The 13,585-nt window shown below is 39.8% G+C and overlaps 2 protein-coding genes across 4 annotated transcripts in view; one reads left to right on the plus strand and one right to left on the minus strand.

Annotated features, from left to right (window-relative positions):
• Nucleotides 1–640, minus strand: part of SLC39A9 (solute carrier family 39 member 9) — a 53,759-nt gene extending 53,119 nt beyond the window's left edge. The window contains exon 1 of one of the 3 annotated variants that reach the window (XM_032245800.1): nucleotides 206–640. In XM_032245800.1, coding sequence (XP_032101691.1) covers nucleotides 206–517 — 312 coding nt within the window. In that variant the 5' untranslated portion in view covers nucleotides 518–640. The remainder of the gene's footprint in view (nucleotides 1–205) is intronic. The other 2 variants (XM_032245803.1, XM_032245799.1) reach the window with 2 other exon arrangements.
• Nucleotides 31–13,293, plus strand: ERH (ERH mRNA splicing and mitosis factor). The gene is made up of 4 exons (XM_032245806.1): nucleotides 31–425; nucleotides 1,386–1,473; nucleotides 6,447–6,567; nucleotides 12,772–13,293. The coding sequence occupies exons 1-4, from the start codon at nucleotides 423–425 to the stop codon at nucleotides 12,872–12,874; spliced, it is 315 nt and encodes a 104-aa protein (XP_032101697.1). The 5' UTR covers nucleotides 31–422; the 3' UTR covers nucleotides 12,875–13,293.
• The last annotated feature ends 292 nt before the right edge of the window (nucleotides 13,294–13,585 follow it).

The raw sequence follows: 13,585 nt of genomic DNA on the forward strand, positions 1-13,585 counted from the left end.
TACAAGGGCACTTCCGGGTTACAACCGACCTCTAGCCCGGGATACTTACAGTGCCGCCATTTTTGAGTAGGGCTAATGAAAGATGACTGATGTCACTGTCTACACCGTTGATCACTTGAGGCGTATGTTTAATAACGAAAGAACGGAAGACAGCGTCTTGAAAAAAAAAAATCTTTCTAAAGCTAGGAAACTTTCCCCTACTTACCTTTTTGCCTTTATCGAAGATGGCTGAAACAGACTCAGTATCTGCTCTAGCTGCCGGAAGTGACTGTGCCTCTATGATCCAAAAGGCACTTTTGCGTTGCACTTCCGACGACTTCCGGCGGCTTCTCTCGCGGGGATTGGCTGTTAGCGGCGTTGTAGCTAAGCTCGTGTAGTGGCGGCGGTGCCTGCAGCGGCTGCAGCGAGGAGAGTTTGGCGCGATGGTAAGAAAGGCCTCCGTGGCCACCCAAGTCCGAGTCCCCGGCCTCCAGGGCGACCCTAGCCCCATACATTTGCCTTTCCCCACGAGCCCCATACAGGGCGGCGTGATGCTCTCCGCCACTAGTCGGTGGATCGATCCCGCCGCGGAGACGCCAGGCCTGACTGACTGTAGGCCCCGGAACCCTGGTCCGCCCTGCGGTTGCGCGCCCGCCTGCTCGCTTGGCTCAGGAGTGCCTTGGGCCTGGGGGTGCGCTCTCTCCCGATTGTTACTCGGTACAGGGAGGCTTAGGGATGGTGCTTTTTTTTTTGCTTTTTTTTTTTTTTTTTTTTTTTTTTTTTTAAGACAGCCTCACTCTGTCGCCCAAACTGGAGTTCAGTGGGGTGATCTTAGCTCACTGCAGCCTACGCCTCTCGGGTTCAAGCAGTTTTCCTGCCTCAGCCTCTTTAGTAGCTGGGATTACAGGCGCCCGCCACCTCGCCCTGCTAATTTTTGTATTTTAGTAGAGATGGGGTTTCACCATGTTAGCCAGGCTGGTCTCGAACTCTTGACCTCAAGCAGTCCACCCACCTCAGCCTCCCAAAGTGCTGGGATTAGAGGCGTAAGCCACCGCATCCGGCCGGGGATGGTTCTTTTTCCCTCCAAATGCTGCACCCTGCTGTAGGAACAATGGGCCAGGGTTGTCTAACCTTTTCTCAAAGCTGACAGATCCAGCTTACTATACCCAGCATGTTTATTCTTGCTTGTTGCCCAGGCTGGCCTCAAAACTCCTGGCCACCAGTGATTTTCCCCCGTCAGCCTCCCAGAAGACAAGGATTACAGGCATGAGATACCATGCCTGACCTCTCTAGTTACGTTTGAATAACTAGCAATCATTATTGCATCACAAATGGGGATTTTTAAAAATCGTATTATGAATTTCTCAAATAGAAACTTATATTGAAATCATGTTTTCCCCCTGCAGTCTCACACTATTTTGCTGGTACAGCCTACCAAAAGGCCAGAAGGCAGAACTTATGCAGATTACGAATCTGTGAATGAATGCATGGAAGGTGAGTTTAACACTAATCAAGGGATAGAAAAATATCTCATTTAGGAACTGGGTTTTCCCCCTCCAAATTTCTTTCTTTCTTTTTTTTTTTTTTAAGTAGTGCACCCCAAGCCCTGCCCTCATCACTTCTGACCTCCAAATTTCTTGAATTGCCAATTTTAAGAGGGAAGTTAGATATTTAGGCTGGATCATAGTTGTTGAACATATTATTTATTTATTATTTGAGACAGAGTCTCGCTCTGTCACCCAGTCTGGAGTAAAGTAATGTGATCTCGGCTCACTGCAACCTCCACCCCCCAGGTTCACATGATTCTTGTGCCTCAGCCTCTCAAGTAGCTGGGACTATACAGTCACTCGCCACCACACCCCAGCTAATTTTTTGTGTATTTAGTAGAGACAGGGTTTCACCATGTTGGCCAGGCTGGTCTCGAACTCCTGACCTCAAGTGATCTGCCTGCCTTGGCCTGTTTGTTGTTGAACATTTTAAACATTAATTATGTGCATACTATCCTCCTTGCTGCAAGTATTAGGGTTTTTTTTTTTTTAATTAAACTAATGTGTATAATGAATGACTTTCCAGAGCTTCTCATTGTTTTATAAATATTGTTTTATCGTTTGTCACATGTTAGTTTGTTACAGTATGGAAATATTTTACAGGTATCCCTTATACTGATTAAACTCATGTACTATAGAATTGTGTGTTTGTTTTTAATTGTTTTAGTAGATTTAAGGAATACAAGTGCAGTCTTCTGCACTTCTGCACTTATATAGATACATTGCATAGTAGTAAAGTCTGGGCCCTTCTTTTTTTTTTTTTTTCCTTAAGAGACAGGGTCTCACTCTGCCATCCAGGCGGGGGTGCATTGGTGATCATGGCTTATTGCAGCTTCAGTTTCCTGGGCTCAAGCAGTCTTCTTGCCTCAGCCTCCCAAGTAGCTGGGACTACAGGAACCTGCTACCACACCTGGCTAATTTTTTGTTTTTTTATAGAGATGGTGTCACTGTGTTGGGCATGTTGGTCTCAAACGTCTAGCTTCAAGCAGTCCTCCTGCCTTAGCCTCCCAAAATTCTGGGATTACAAGCATGAGCTGCCACACCCAACTAAGTCTGGGCTTTTAGTGTAACCATCACTTAGTGTACATTGTATCCAGTGGTGATTTCTCATCCCTCCCCATTCTCCCACCTTTTGTAGTCTCCAGTGTGTGTTATTCCACTCTGTTTGTCCATATGTACACATTATATAGCCGCCACTAATAAGTAAGAATGTTAGATATTTGACTTTCTGAGTTACTTCACTTGAGATAATGACCTCCAGTTCCATCTATGTTGCTGTACAAGACATGGTTTTGTCTTTTTTTTAATAGCTGAGTAGTATTCCATGGTATGTGTGAGTATATACGCACATGGACACCACATTTCCTTTAGTCATCCACTGATGATGGACACTTAGGTTGAGTCCATGACTTTGCTGTTGTGTATAGTATTGCAGTAAATATATGAGTGCCAATGTCTTTGTTTTTGTTTTTTGAGACAGAGTCTCACTTTGTAGCCCAGGCTGGAGTGCAGTGGTGCAGTCTCAGCTCACTGCACCTTCTGTCTCCTGGATTCAAGTGATTCTCCTCCTCGGCCTCCTGTGTAGCTGGGACTACAGGTGTGTGTCACCATGCCCAGCTAATTTTTGTATTTTTAGTATGCCAGGGTTTCACTGTGTTGGCCAGGCTAGTCTCTAACTTGTAGCCTCATGTGATCTCGCCACCTGAGCCTCCCAAAGTGTTGGGATTACAGGTGTGAGCCACTGCACCTGCCCTTTTTTTTCTTTTTAATAATAGCTATTCTAACTGATGAAAGTTGGTATCTCATTGTGGTTGTTAACCACTTCTTTTGAAAAATGTCTGCTCATATTCTTTGGCCACTTTTGAATGGGACCATTTGTTCTTTTCTGGGTGAGTTGTTTGAGTGACTTAGATTCTGGATGCCTAGTTTACAAACATTTTCTCCCATTTCTTTTTTTTTTTTTTTTTTTTTTTTTTTGAGGTGGAGTCTCACTCTGCCGCCCAGACTGGAGTGCAGTGGCGCAACCCCGGCTCACTGCAAACTCCGCCTCCCAGGTTTGAGTGATTCTCCTGCCTCAGCCTCCCAAGTAGCTGGGATTGCAGGTGTGTGCCACCACACCCAGCTGATTTTTATATTTTTAGTAGAGACTGGATTTCACCATGTTTGCCAGGCTGGTCTCGAACTCCTGACCACAGGTGATCCACCCACCTTGGCTTCCCAGAGTGCTGGAGTTACAGGTGAGAGCCACTGCACCCAGCCTATTTTTTTCTGTGGGTCTTAGAGTTTGGGCTCCTACTTTTAGGTCTCTGGTCTGCTTTAGGGATGTGTCCAACTTTGTTCTTTCACATGTGACTATCTGGTTGTCATAGGGCCATTTGTTGAAAAGACTGTTCTTTCTTGAATTGTTTTGGCATGCTTGTCAAAAAGCATTGACCATCAATGTGGGGGTTTGTTTCTAGACTCTCATTCCATTGATCTATATACCTATCCTTATGCCAATACCACATTGTCTTATTACAGTAGTTTCCTAGTAAGTTTTGAAATCGGGAAGTTTGAATCCTCCAGTGTTGTTGTTCTTCAAGATTATTTTGAGTTTCCTGGGTCTCCTGCATTTCTCTGTCAAATTTAGGATTAGCTTGTTGGTTTCTGCAAAAGCAGCTTGGATTTTTATAAGAATTACATGAATCTGTAGATCATTTAGGGGAGTATTGCCATCAGGTCTTCCAACCCATGAACATGGGAACGTGTTCACACCTGTCATCCAAGGACTTTGGGAGGACAAGGTGAGCGGATTGCTTGAGCCCAGGAGTTTGAGACTAGCCTGGGCAACATGATGAAGTTTCTGCTTTACAAAAAGTATAAAAATTGGCTGGGCATGGTGTCGCTAACTGTAGTTCCACCTCCTTGGGAGGATCACGTGAACTTGAGAGGTCAAGGCTGCAGTGAGCTGTAATCGGGCCACTGCACTCCAGCCTGGGCGACAGAATGAGACCCTGTCTCAAGATTTAAAAAAAAAAAAAAAAAAAAAAAAGGATTGTTCCATGACATTTTATAGTGTAGCGTGTACAAGTTGTGCATTTCTTTAGTTATGTTACATTTATTTCTAAGAACTTTATTCTTTTTTATGCTGTTATAAATGAAGTTTTCTTAGTTTCATTTTCAGATTTGTTAAGGTGTAGAAATAGAATTTATTTTCATACACTGATCCTATATCCTGCAACCTTGCCGTACTCATTTATTAATTCTAATAGGTTTTTTATTGTTTCCTTGGGATTTTCTATCTACAAGATAATGTAGATTATCTGCAAAGAGTGATAGCTGTACTTCTTCCAATCTAAAGTTGTTTTCTCTTTGTCTTGCCTAATTGCCCTGGCTAGAACTTCTAGTACAATGTTGAATACAAGTAGCAACAGTAAATATTTTAGTATTCTTCCTAATCTTAGCAGTAAAGCATCCAGTCTTTAACCATTAAGTATGATGGAGGCCAGGCGCAGTGGCTCACACCTGTAATCCCAGCACTTCTGGAGGCTAAGGCGGGTAGATACCTGCAGTCAGGAGTTCAAGACCAGCCTGGCCAACATGGTGAAACCCTGTCTCTACTAAAAATACAAAAATCAGCTAGGCATAGTGGCACACGCCTGTCATCCCAGCTACTTGGGAGGCTGAGGCAGGAGAGTCGCTTGAACCCGGGAGGCAGAAGTTGCAGTGAGCCAAGATTGCACCATTGCACTCCAGCCTGGGTGATAAAAGTGAAAATTCCGTCTTAAAAAAAAAAAATTATGATGGTAACCATGGGTCAGTGCCTTTTTAAGACATGTGAATTTATTTTCCTAATTTTTTCTTTCCATTCAGTAACTCATGGGTGATATTCTGTGATCACAATGTAGTATGCCAGTAGCGATCAAAAACACTAAGATAGTTGTTTGATAGTTTTGTGGTTGAATAGTATTTTTATTAGGAGATTTGAAAAGTTAATTTGGAGCTAATAAAGGGCCTTTGTACACAGTATAGGACATGTATTTGCTAGATAACTAGCATTTATGTCACTTATCCATTCATTGTGGTAGTCTTAAATAGTTGACAGTGGGGATAGACTGAAAAGATATATTCTCCTTTTGTGGGAATAAGAAAGGAGAGTATCATTGAATAAAAACTGAATAGATAATGTACTCTATAGATAATTATAGTTAGTAATGTGGGCTTGCTATTAATGATTTTGCTCATCTTTTTTATTATTTTGAGTACTTACATGCTTGTTTGTGTGCTGATGCTTTATGTGCATTATTTCAAATAAACTGCACAATTCTATGAAAAGGCACTCTTAACTATTTGGCAGGTGTGGTTCAGGGAATGGAGTCATTTGTCCATGGTTTGACAGGAGCAGAGCTGGAACTCAAGTCTGTCTGCATCCATAGTCCAGGATTACTTGGACTTAAATTACCACATTAAGACACAAAATAGTTACACCGCCATTGTGGTGAAGACTGGAGTGCAGTGATGCGGACATGGCTCACTGCAGCCTTGACCTCCCTGGCTCAAGTGATCCTCCCACCCCAGCTTCTCAAGTAGCTGGGACCACAGGCACATGCCATCATGCCTGGCTAAGTTTTAAATTTTTGTAGACATGAGGTCTCTCTATGTTGCCCAGGCAGGCTGGTCTTAAACTGGTAGTCTCAAGTGATCCTCCTGCCTCAGCCTTCCAAAGTGCTAAGATTACAGGCATAAGCTACTACACCTGGCCGGGTGAATTTATAAAAAACTATTTGCTAGTGGCAATAATCAAAAGCCATCAATCTACCATCTTTTCCCCAGCCCAACTTTATTATAAAGTAAATATGATATTGACAAATAGCACTACTCATATCTAGAAGTTTTTGTAAGTGATTGTAAGATTTTGGTTTTTGTCCTATCCTTCCTTAGGCGTTTGTAAAATGTATGAAGAACATCTGAAAAGAATGAATCCCAACAGTCCTTCTATTACATATGACATCAGTCAGTTGTTTGATTTCATCGATGATCTGGCAGACCTCAGCTGCCTGGTGTAAGTATTAGCAAACATGTCTGTTATCTTGTATTTTTTAATATTTTCTGTCTGTTTGAGGTGATTTATGGTATTGGGAGCTAACTATATGCCTGACACTGATCTTTGCATTTGCATAATATATAGTAATTAATATTTCTCTTACAGAAATAAGAGATTGGCAACATAAAGCCAAAGGCACAGAAAAAAAAGAACTTTGCTAAGTGATATAGTTAGTATCCAGAAAGGATGCTAATTAAGAAGTTCCATGTCCCTGTTCTTTGTTCCTTATACCTAATAATTTTGTTTCGCCTTTACAATTTTTGTCCTAAAGCCATTGTTTTTGGATTAAAACTAAGATTATCTTTTTTTCATGACATTTCAAAACCTTAAATGTGTGTAGGGCTGAAATTGTACTTAATTTTAATCCTAGCCTGTGTAAATACGTATATTTTGGAATATTAGAATGAGAGTGTTGAATATATTTGTTATAGTTTATTGATAATCTGCCTCTGACAACTATTAACAAGGAGCATAAAGTATTACGATAGACTTACCTAATCTTTTTTAGATTAGCAAATAGAAACTGAGTGTAAATACAGCTCATTTAACTGACGAAAATGGAGGCTCCTTATGATACAATGCTCAATCACCAGATGCTTGAATACTTACTACATGCCAGGTGCTGTGCTAGAAGTTGAAAGAACAGTGATGAGAAATGTACGAGTCTTATTCATAGGCACTTCCTGGATCACCACTGGAACAGTCCTAGAATGTGGCTGCACCGTGCTGTCTCCCCAAAAGTTCTAAAACTTGCATTTCGTTGGGATGTTTGAGTTTGGTTTTCTGCACCTCTTCATTGTGTTCCAGTTGTAGCCATTTCACTTTGGTCACTCAGAACATTCAAATGAATGTTGCATGGTACTTTAAGCCATGCAGACATCTAAAGGAAAAACATACCAGACGAGGGAATGGGGGACAGCTAGTGTAGAGGTCCTAAAGTAGGAGTGCCTGCCATGTTTGAAGTCATTAAGGAAGACTTTGAGGCTGCGGAGGAATGAGTGAAGAAGAGAATCTTAAGAGATTGGAGGGGCAGAGAGCAATGATATCCTGGAAGCCAATGCAGAAGTGTTTCATACTATTGATAGGTCAGAGAAGTAAGGACTGAGAATTTAATTGACCCCTAGATTTGACACTGTGGAAGTCTTTGGTGACTTCCAAAACAGTTTTAGTAGAGTGGTAAGAGTACAATGCTTACAGATTTCAGTGAATTGAAGGGAATGAAAAGAGGATTTATAGGTGGCCCATACAGCCTTTTTTTTTTTTTTTTTTTTTTTGAGAATTTTGCTTGAAAGAACAGAAATGGGGTTGTAGCTGGAAAAGGAAATTACTTTTTTTAAGGTGGGGAAAATGATGGTAAGTTTGCAGGCTGATGGGATGATCCACTAGAGGAGAAATTGATAGCTCGGATTGGCTCTTGAACAGTTCATTCATAAAAAAGGGAGGACAGGCAAATTTGGGGGCTAGGGGAATTATCTTCTTCAGTTATCTGAAATATGCCTCAGTTATCTCAGATAGGAAGCAAGGACACCATTTGAAACAGGTGTTAAAGGTTTGTGGAAAAGTAAGAAATAAGCTAAGAAGGTGAAAGAATTAGGAAACTAATTATTTCAGGGATGTATTAAGTGTCCTTCCTCCAAAGTACCTACCTGATAATCATTTAAAGTGGAATCAGTCATTGTGATCATGGGATTTTTTTCCTAGTCTCTCTCACCTATATGGCTACAGGGGAGGAGTAGATAGAGAGTAAAGATTTAGCTAAAGATTGAAGGCTTATATGAAGATAACAGCAAGGGACTGCATGACCATGGGCTTTGGGGTATAGGAAGAGGTGCTAGAGAGAGAGGTAGATCAGTTAATTATAGGTCCCACTGGATCAAGGATTGCTCAAATTAGAGTATTAGGAAGGTAGTGATCAGAGAATGACATACTTGAAATTAGGAAATTGAAATTGTTGGTAATGACAAGGTCTAGGGATCTGGCCAAGAGAAGGTGGGAAGATGAGATCATTAGAGGAAAAGAGTTCATGGAATTGGGAGGCCTAGATGTTGACAAAATCATCCACTTGATATGAAATTACTGATGTGTATATTAATTCCTAGAATTTAAAAACAAGTTGCTTTGCTTTTGTTCACTGCTGCATCTCTGGTTCATAATTGGTACTGAGTAAATATTGGTCATATAAATGCATGTCACCCATGTGTATTTGAGGCATAGCTTTCTAAAATTTTTGATAATGTTCTATTTCCCCTGTTTATATTACAGAGCTGTATTCTGCATTGATGAGATTAAAAATTGATGGTTGTCTTTATTATTTTATAAAAGAACCTTACTGAAGCATTCAGGATCTAATCCTGATGCTTTTGGGATGTTGTACTTAAACGCAGTAAGTGGGAAGTAAACTTGAAGCCAAGGATCATGTTTTACTCATCTTGGGGGGCTGTGTTTTAGAGCTAGCTGGAGTGTCAGAATTAGACATAGTTGGGTTTGAATCCTGGCTCTAGCATTTGCTAGCTCCCTTTGACAAGGTAGCTTGGTATTGCTGCCTTTACAAACGAGTTTTCTCGTTTGTAAAATTCAGACAAAACTAGTTCACCAGACTCCTTGTGAGGATCAAGTGGTTGCTGAGCACAGTAGTATTAGATTATGCAGCAACTCCATTTTCAACTAGATAGATGAAGTCAGGATGGAGTTTTATTTTTAATTACAAGCATGTTCTTAAATTTGCCAGGAGTAGAATGATAAGAATTTTAATTTCTACAAGTGAGATAAATTGTTAATTTCAACTGAGATTTAGAAAGTATTCAGGTTTTTTCAACAATATGAAAATTGCACAAAATAAAACAGTTACAAGTGATGAGTTAATGACATACAAGTATGTCATTAGTGATACAACATAACTTTTCTATCTTTGTACTAGACTTTATAAAAAAATTTTTAGAGACAGAATCTCACTATGTTACCCAGGCTGGTCTCAAACTCCTGGGCTCAAGTGATCCTCCTGCCTCAGCCTCCCCAAGGGGTTAGATTACAGGCATGAGCAACTGTGCCTGGCTGTACTAGACTAAAGTGTAAACTAGAAACAATATCTAGCATACTAAACTGATTTTTAATATAATATTTGCTATTTTAAAGCAAAATCGAGGGAAAGCTTTATTACCTAGATAATTCTTCCCACCTACAGTAGTTCCAGAAATATAGAAGAAAGATTAATGATAATTTATGGTTTTTAATAGTTTCAGCGAGAGTGTTAAAAATCATAAATTATCAGTAATCTCTCTCTTATAAATAGCTTGGAACCTATAGCTATTTATGTTGTTTCTAATGTTGAAAATTTTTTGGAACAGAAAATCAAACACCGCATCTTCTCACTCATAGGTGGGTGTTGAACAGTGAGAACACATGGACACAGGGAGGGGAGCATCACACACTAGGGTCTGTCGGGGGGAAATAGGGAAGGGACATCGCGGGGTGAGGAGTTGGGGAGAGATAGCATGGAGAAAAATGCCAGATGTAGGTGATGGGGAAGAAGGCAGCAAATCACACTGCCACGTGTGTACCTATGCAACAACCTTGCTTGTTCTTCACATGTACCCCAAAACCTAAAATGCAATTAAAAAAAAAAGTTTATAGGAAATTCATTAAAAAAAAGAAAAAATTTTTTGGCCTCTGGAAAACTTTCAGAATCAAATTTAGGACTTAAAACTATTTTTCCCAGATGACTTTGGTTATGCCTTTTTGTTATTTGAATATTCAGGAGAAATAAGGTATTGCTTTCAAAGAGGTCACCCACTGCCACAGCACATCCTGTGACAGCATATCCTCAACCCTCTTTCATTAAGAACTGGGATTTGGGCTGCTACTCCTAAGACCAGAGATTGGGTCCATTTTTTTGGTAGTCAGAGTATAAATATTTTCAGTTTTATGATCTGTAAGTTTTTAAAATAAGTTTTTGTAAGACGAAAATAATATCCTTTTGATTATGCAGGATTTCCTTGTTTGCTTAGAGACATAAAGGACATTTTCACCCTCAGTTATTATAATGATGAGAGTTATTCCTGATCAGTAAGAGAAGTTAGTATCACTGAAGATGCTGCTGATTTCACTGCCCCGACCACCGCTTCTGTTATATAAACCTACATTCATTGACTATCACAATAGGTTAAAAGATTCACCTGTGCCAAAGACTAGGCATTTTATTAAGTATGTAACATTTAATTATCTCATTTTCAAGTGCCAGTTAACAGCCATCAACACACAGCTTTCCATAAAGAAGGCATTATTACTATTTTATGAGTTGGAAATTTGCATTCAAGTTGATGGATTAGTAAATGTTCACAAACCAGAGTGATTTTTGTTGGGGGGAATGGTATAAACAAAGCCAGTCCCACCCAGATATGATAATGTGAGAAATTTTCCTTTTTAAGTTCTTCCGGTGTTAATATAAATGTTACAGTCTCTTCTGCCACAATTTGCAGTAAACTAGCTTAGAGCTTATTTAATTAGGACGCATGGACAAAGGATTTTCAGAGAAAATTAGTTTACATTTTAGAATGTTTCTTTTTATTTGGTTAAGTATTTTTTAAAATGGGAATCTTGTACATTTTTAATAAACCAGACTGTGACCTTATTGTTCAGAGGAAGAATATGATGTTAATTGTATAAAGCATTCCTACTTTGGAATTTATTTCCCTTGCCAAAAATTTTAGTGCAGGTTTCTAACTTAGTGATTAACAGTGAGGACTCTGGAGTCAGGAGTAGTTACTTAGCTAATTAAGTTGCTTTATTTTTTCAAGCCTTGGTTTCCTCATTTATGAAAAAAGGGGCCAGGTGCCTGTAATCCCAGCACTTTGGGAGGCCGAGGCGGGTGGATCACTTGAGGTTAGGAGTCCAAGACCAGCCTGGCCAACATAGTGAAACCTCATCTCTACTAAAAATACAAAAAATTAGCCAGGCATGGTGGCGCACACCTATGGTCCCAGCTACTCAGGAGGCTGAGGCAGGAGAATCATGTGAACCCGGGTGGCGAGGTTGCTGAGATGGTACCACTGCACTCCAGACTGACTGACAGAGCAAGACTCTGTCTCAAAAAAAAGTGGGGGATAATTGTACCTAGTCACAGGGTTGTAAAAATGAGTTAATTCAGATAAGAATTTAAAGCAACACCTAGTACTTCGTAACATCTTATTAGATACTACTCACAGTTTCACTGGAGTTTTACTGCTAATGCTAATCTGTGTACTCCTTGCCCTTCTGATATAGAGATATTTTGGAGCTTGCTATGTCTTCTGATAGTTCTTTTCCATAGGCTTCTAGCATTATTTATTTCAAAAAACAAATCCTAAAATACAGGTTATACGATTTTCTTAATACTTTACGGGGGTGGGGGAGTCAGCAAGAAATCTTTGTTGCCAGTAACATGTTTTTAAAAGTTTTCTTAGTTAAGTCAAAATAAACTTTGCAAATCTAAAGTTTGTACTAGTGTTTTTTTTTTTTTTTTAGTTTGAGACAGAGTCTTTCTCTGTCTCCCAGGCAGGAGTGCGGAGTGCAGTAGTGAGATCTTGGCTCACTGCAACCTCTACCGGTTGAAGTGATTCTCTTATCTCAGTCTCCTGAATAGCCAAGACTACAGGCACACGCCACCATGCCTACCTAATTTTTGTATCTTAGTAGAGATGAGGTTTTACCATGTTGGCCAGGCTGGTCTTGAACTGCTGACCTCAGGTGATCCACCCACTTCGGCCTCCCAAAGTGCTGGGTTTACAGGTATGAGCCATCGCATCCAGCCAGGTTTTTGTTGTTGTTGTTGTTGTTGTTGTTGTTGTTCAATCACTAAAGGAACCATAAAAATGGAAACTAGGTAGAAGAAAGAACGCATGGTTTCTGGTCATACTCTGTCAAGAATCTGATATGTAACATATTGGGCATGTAACTTAAAAGTTCTAAGTCATGCTTTCTTTTTCCACTATAAGATTGTGTGAAGTGATATAAAGTTCATATCACTTAAAATTTAATGGCTGTGTAAGTAGCTCTGTCAATTTCTCATTAAGTTTGTTTTTGGAAATGTACACATCTGTGCCATCATTGGGCGGTTATAATTTGGGAATTTAAACACCTGACAGTGATTGACCACTGTGACTTTGCTTATCGCCTTTCTCTCCTCAGTTACCGGGCTGATACCCAGACATACCAGCCTTATAACAAAGACTGGATTAAAGAGAAGATCTACGTGCTCCTTCGTCGGCAGGCCCAACAGGCTGGGAAATAATTGTGTTGGAAGCATTATGGGGGATGGGGGTGGGCTTGGAACACAGGTGTGTACAGCGTGCTGTAGTGGAAGTTTTGTATCATAGTAATCCTGTTTCCACTTTGTTATACTCTAGCCAAGATTGACTGTATTAGATGAAATGTGAGGATTTGTTCAATCAGAAACCCCCATTGCCCCCTCTTTTTTTTTCCTTTCTTTTTTTTTTTTTTTACTTAAACATTTTTATGATGATTTAGATGGAAGTTGTACTTTGTCAGTTAATTTTGGTTCCAGTCCTTCAGTTAGCTGTTCATGTCTACTTTATAACATTCACTATACTAACTCTTCTTCAAGATGGGGTGGGGGTGGAAATGCAGTTTAGCCATGTCCTCAAGATAAAGTCTTGGTAAAAATAAATAAATGTCCTTTAGTTATATTTTCTCCTTGAGTGATTTTTTGTGTGTGTGTCTTTGAACATTGAATTTTCTTGCAAAGCATTTTTTCATTTTAAGTTTAAAAATCAATAGGCTGCTACACCAAGAATTTGAAGAAAGCTTAAGTAATGTGTAACATATTTTGCTGTGATTTATGTGAAGCTAATATACTTTTATATCACTTTCGCCAGCATAATTAAATGAATCTTAATTATAGCTCCAAGGTTTGTACCCACTATTGATGCAAACATTATAAATTACTTTCTAGTGATATAGCTTGTGTGCAGTAGTAACCGAC

The sequence above is a fragment of the Sapajus apella genome, unplaced genomic scaffold (assembly GCF_009761245.1).
Source record: "Sapajus apella isolate SASKATOON/1434 unplaced genomic scaffold, GSC_monkey_1.0 scaffold59, whole genome shotgun sequence".
NCBI lineage: Eukaryota > Metazoa > Chordata > Mammalia > Primates > Cebidae > Sapajus > Sapajus apella.

Bases quoted from the DNA above. Each gene is read 5' to 3' on its own strand.
- ERH (XM_032245806.1), top strand. The intron at 1,474-6,446 runs GTGAGTTTAACA...ATCCTTCCTTAG, and splicing joins TGTGAATGAATGCATGGAAG to GCGTTTGTAAAATGTATGAA. The intron at 6,568-12,771 runs GTAAGTATTAGC...TTCTCTCCTCAG, and splicing joins GCAGACCTCAGCTGCCTGGT to TTACCGGGCTGATACCCAGA.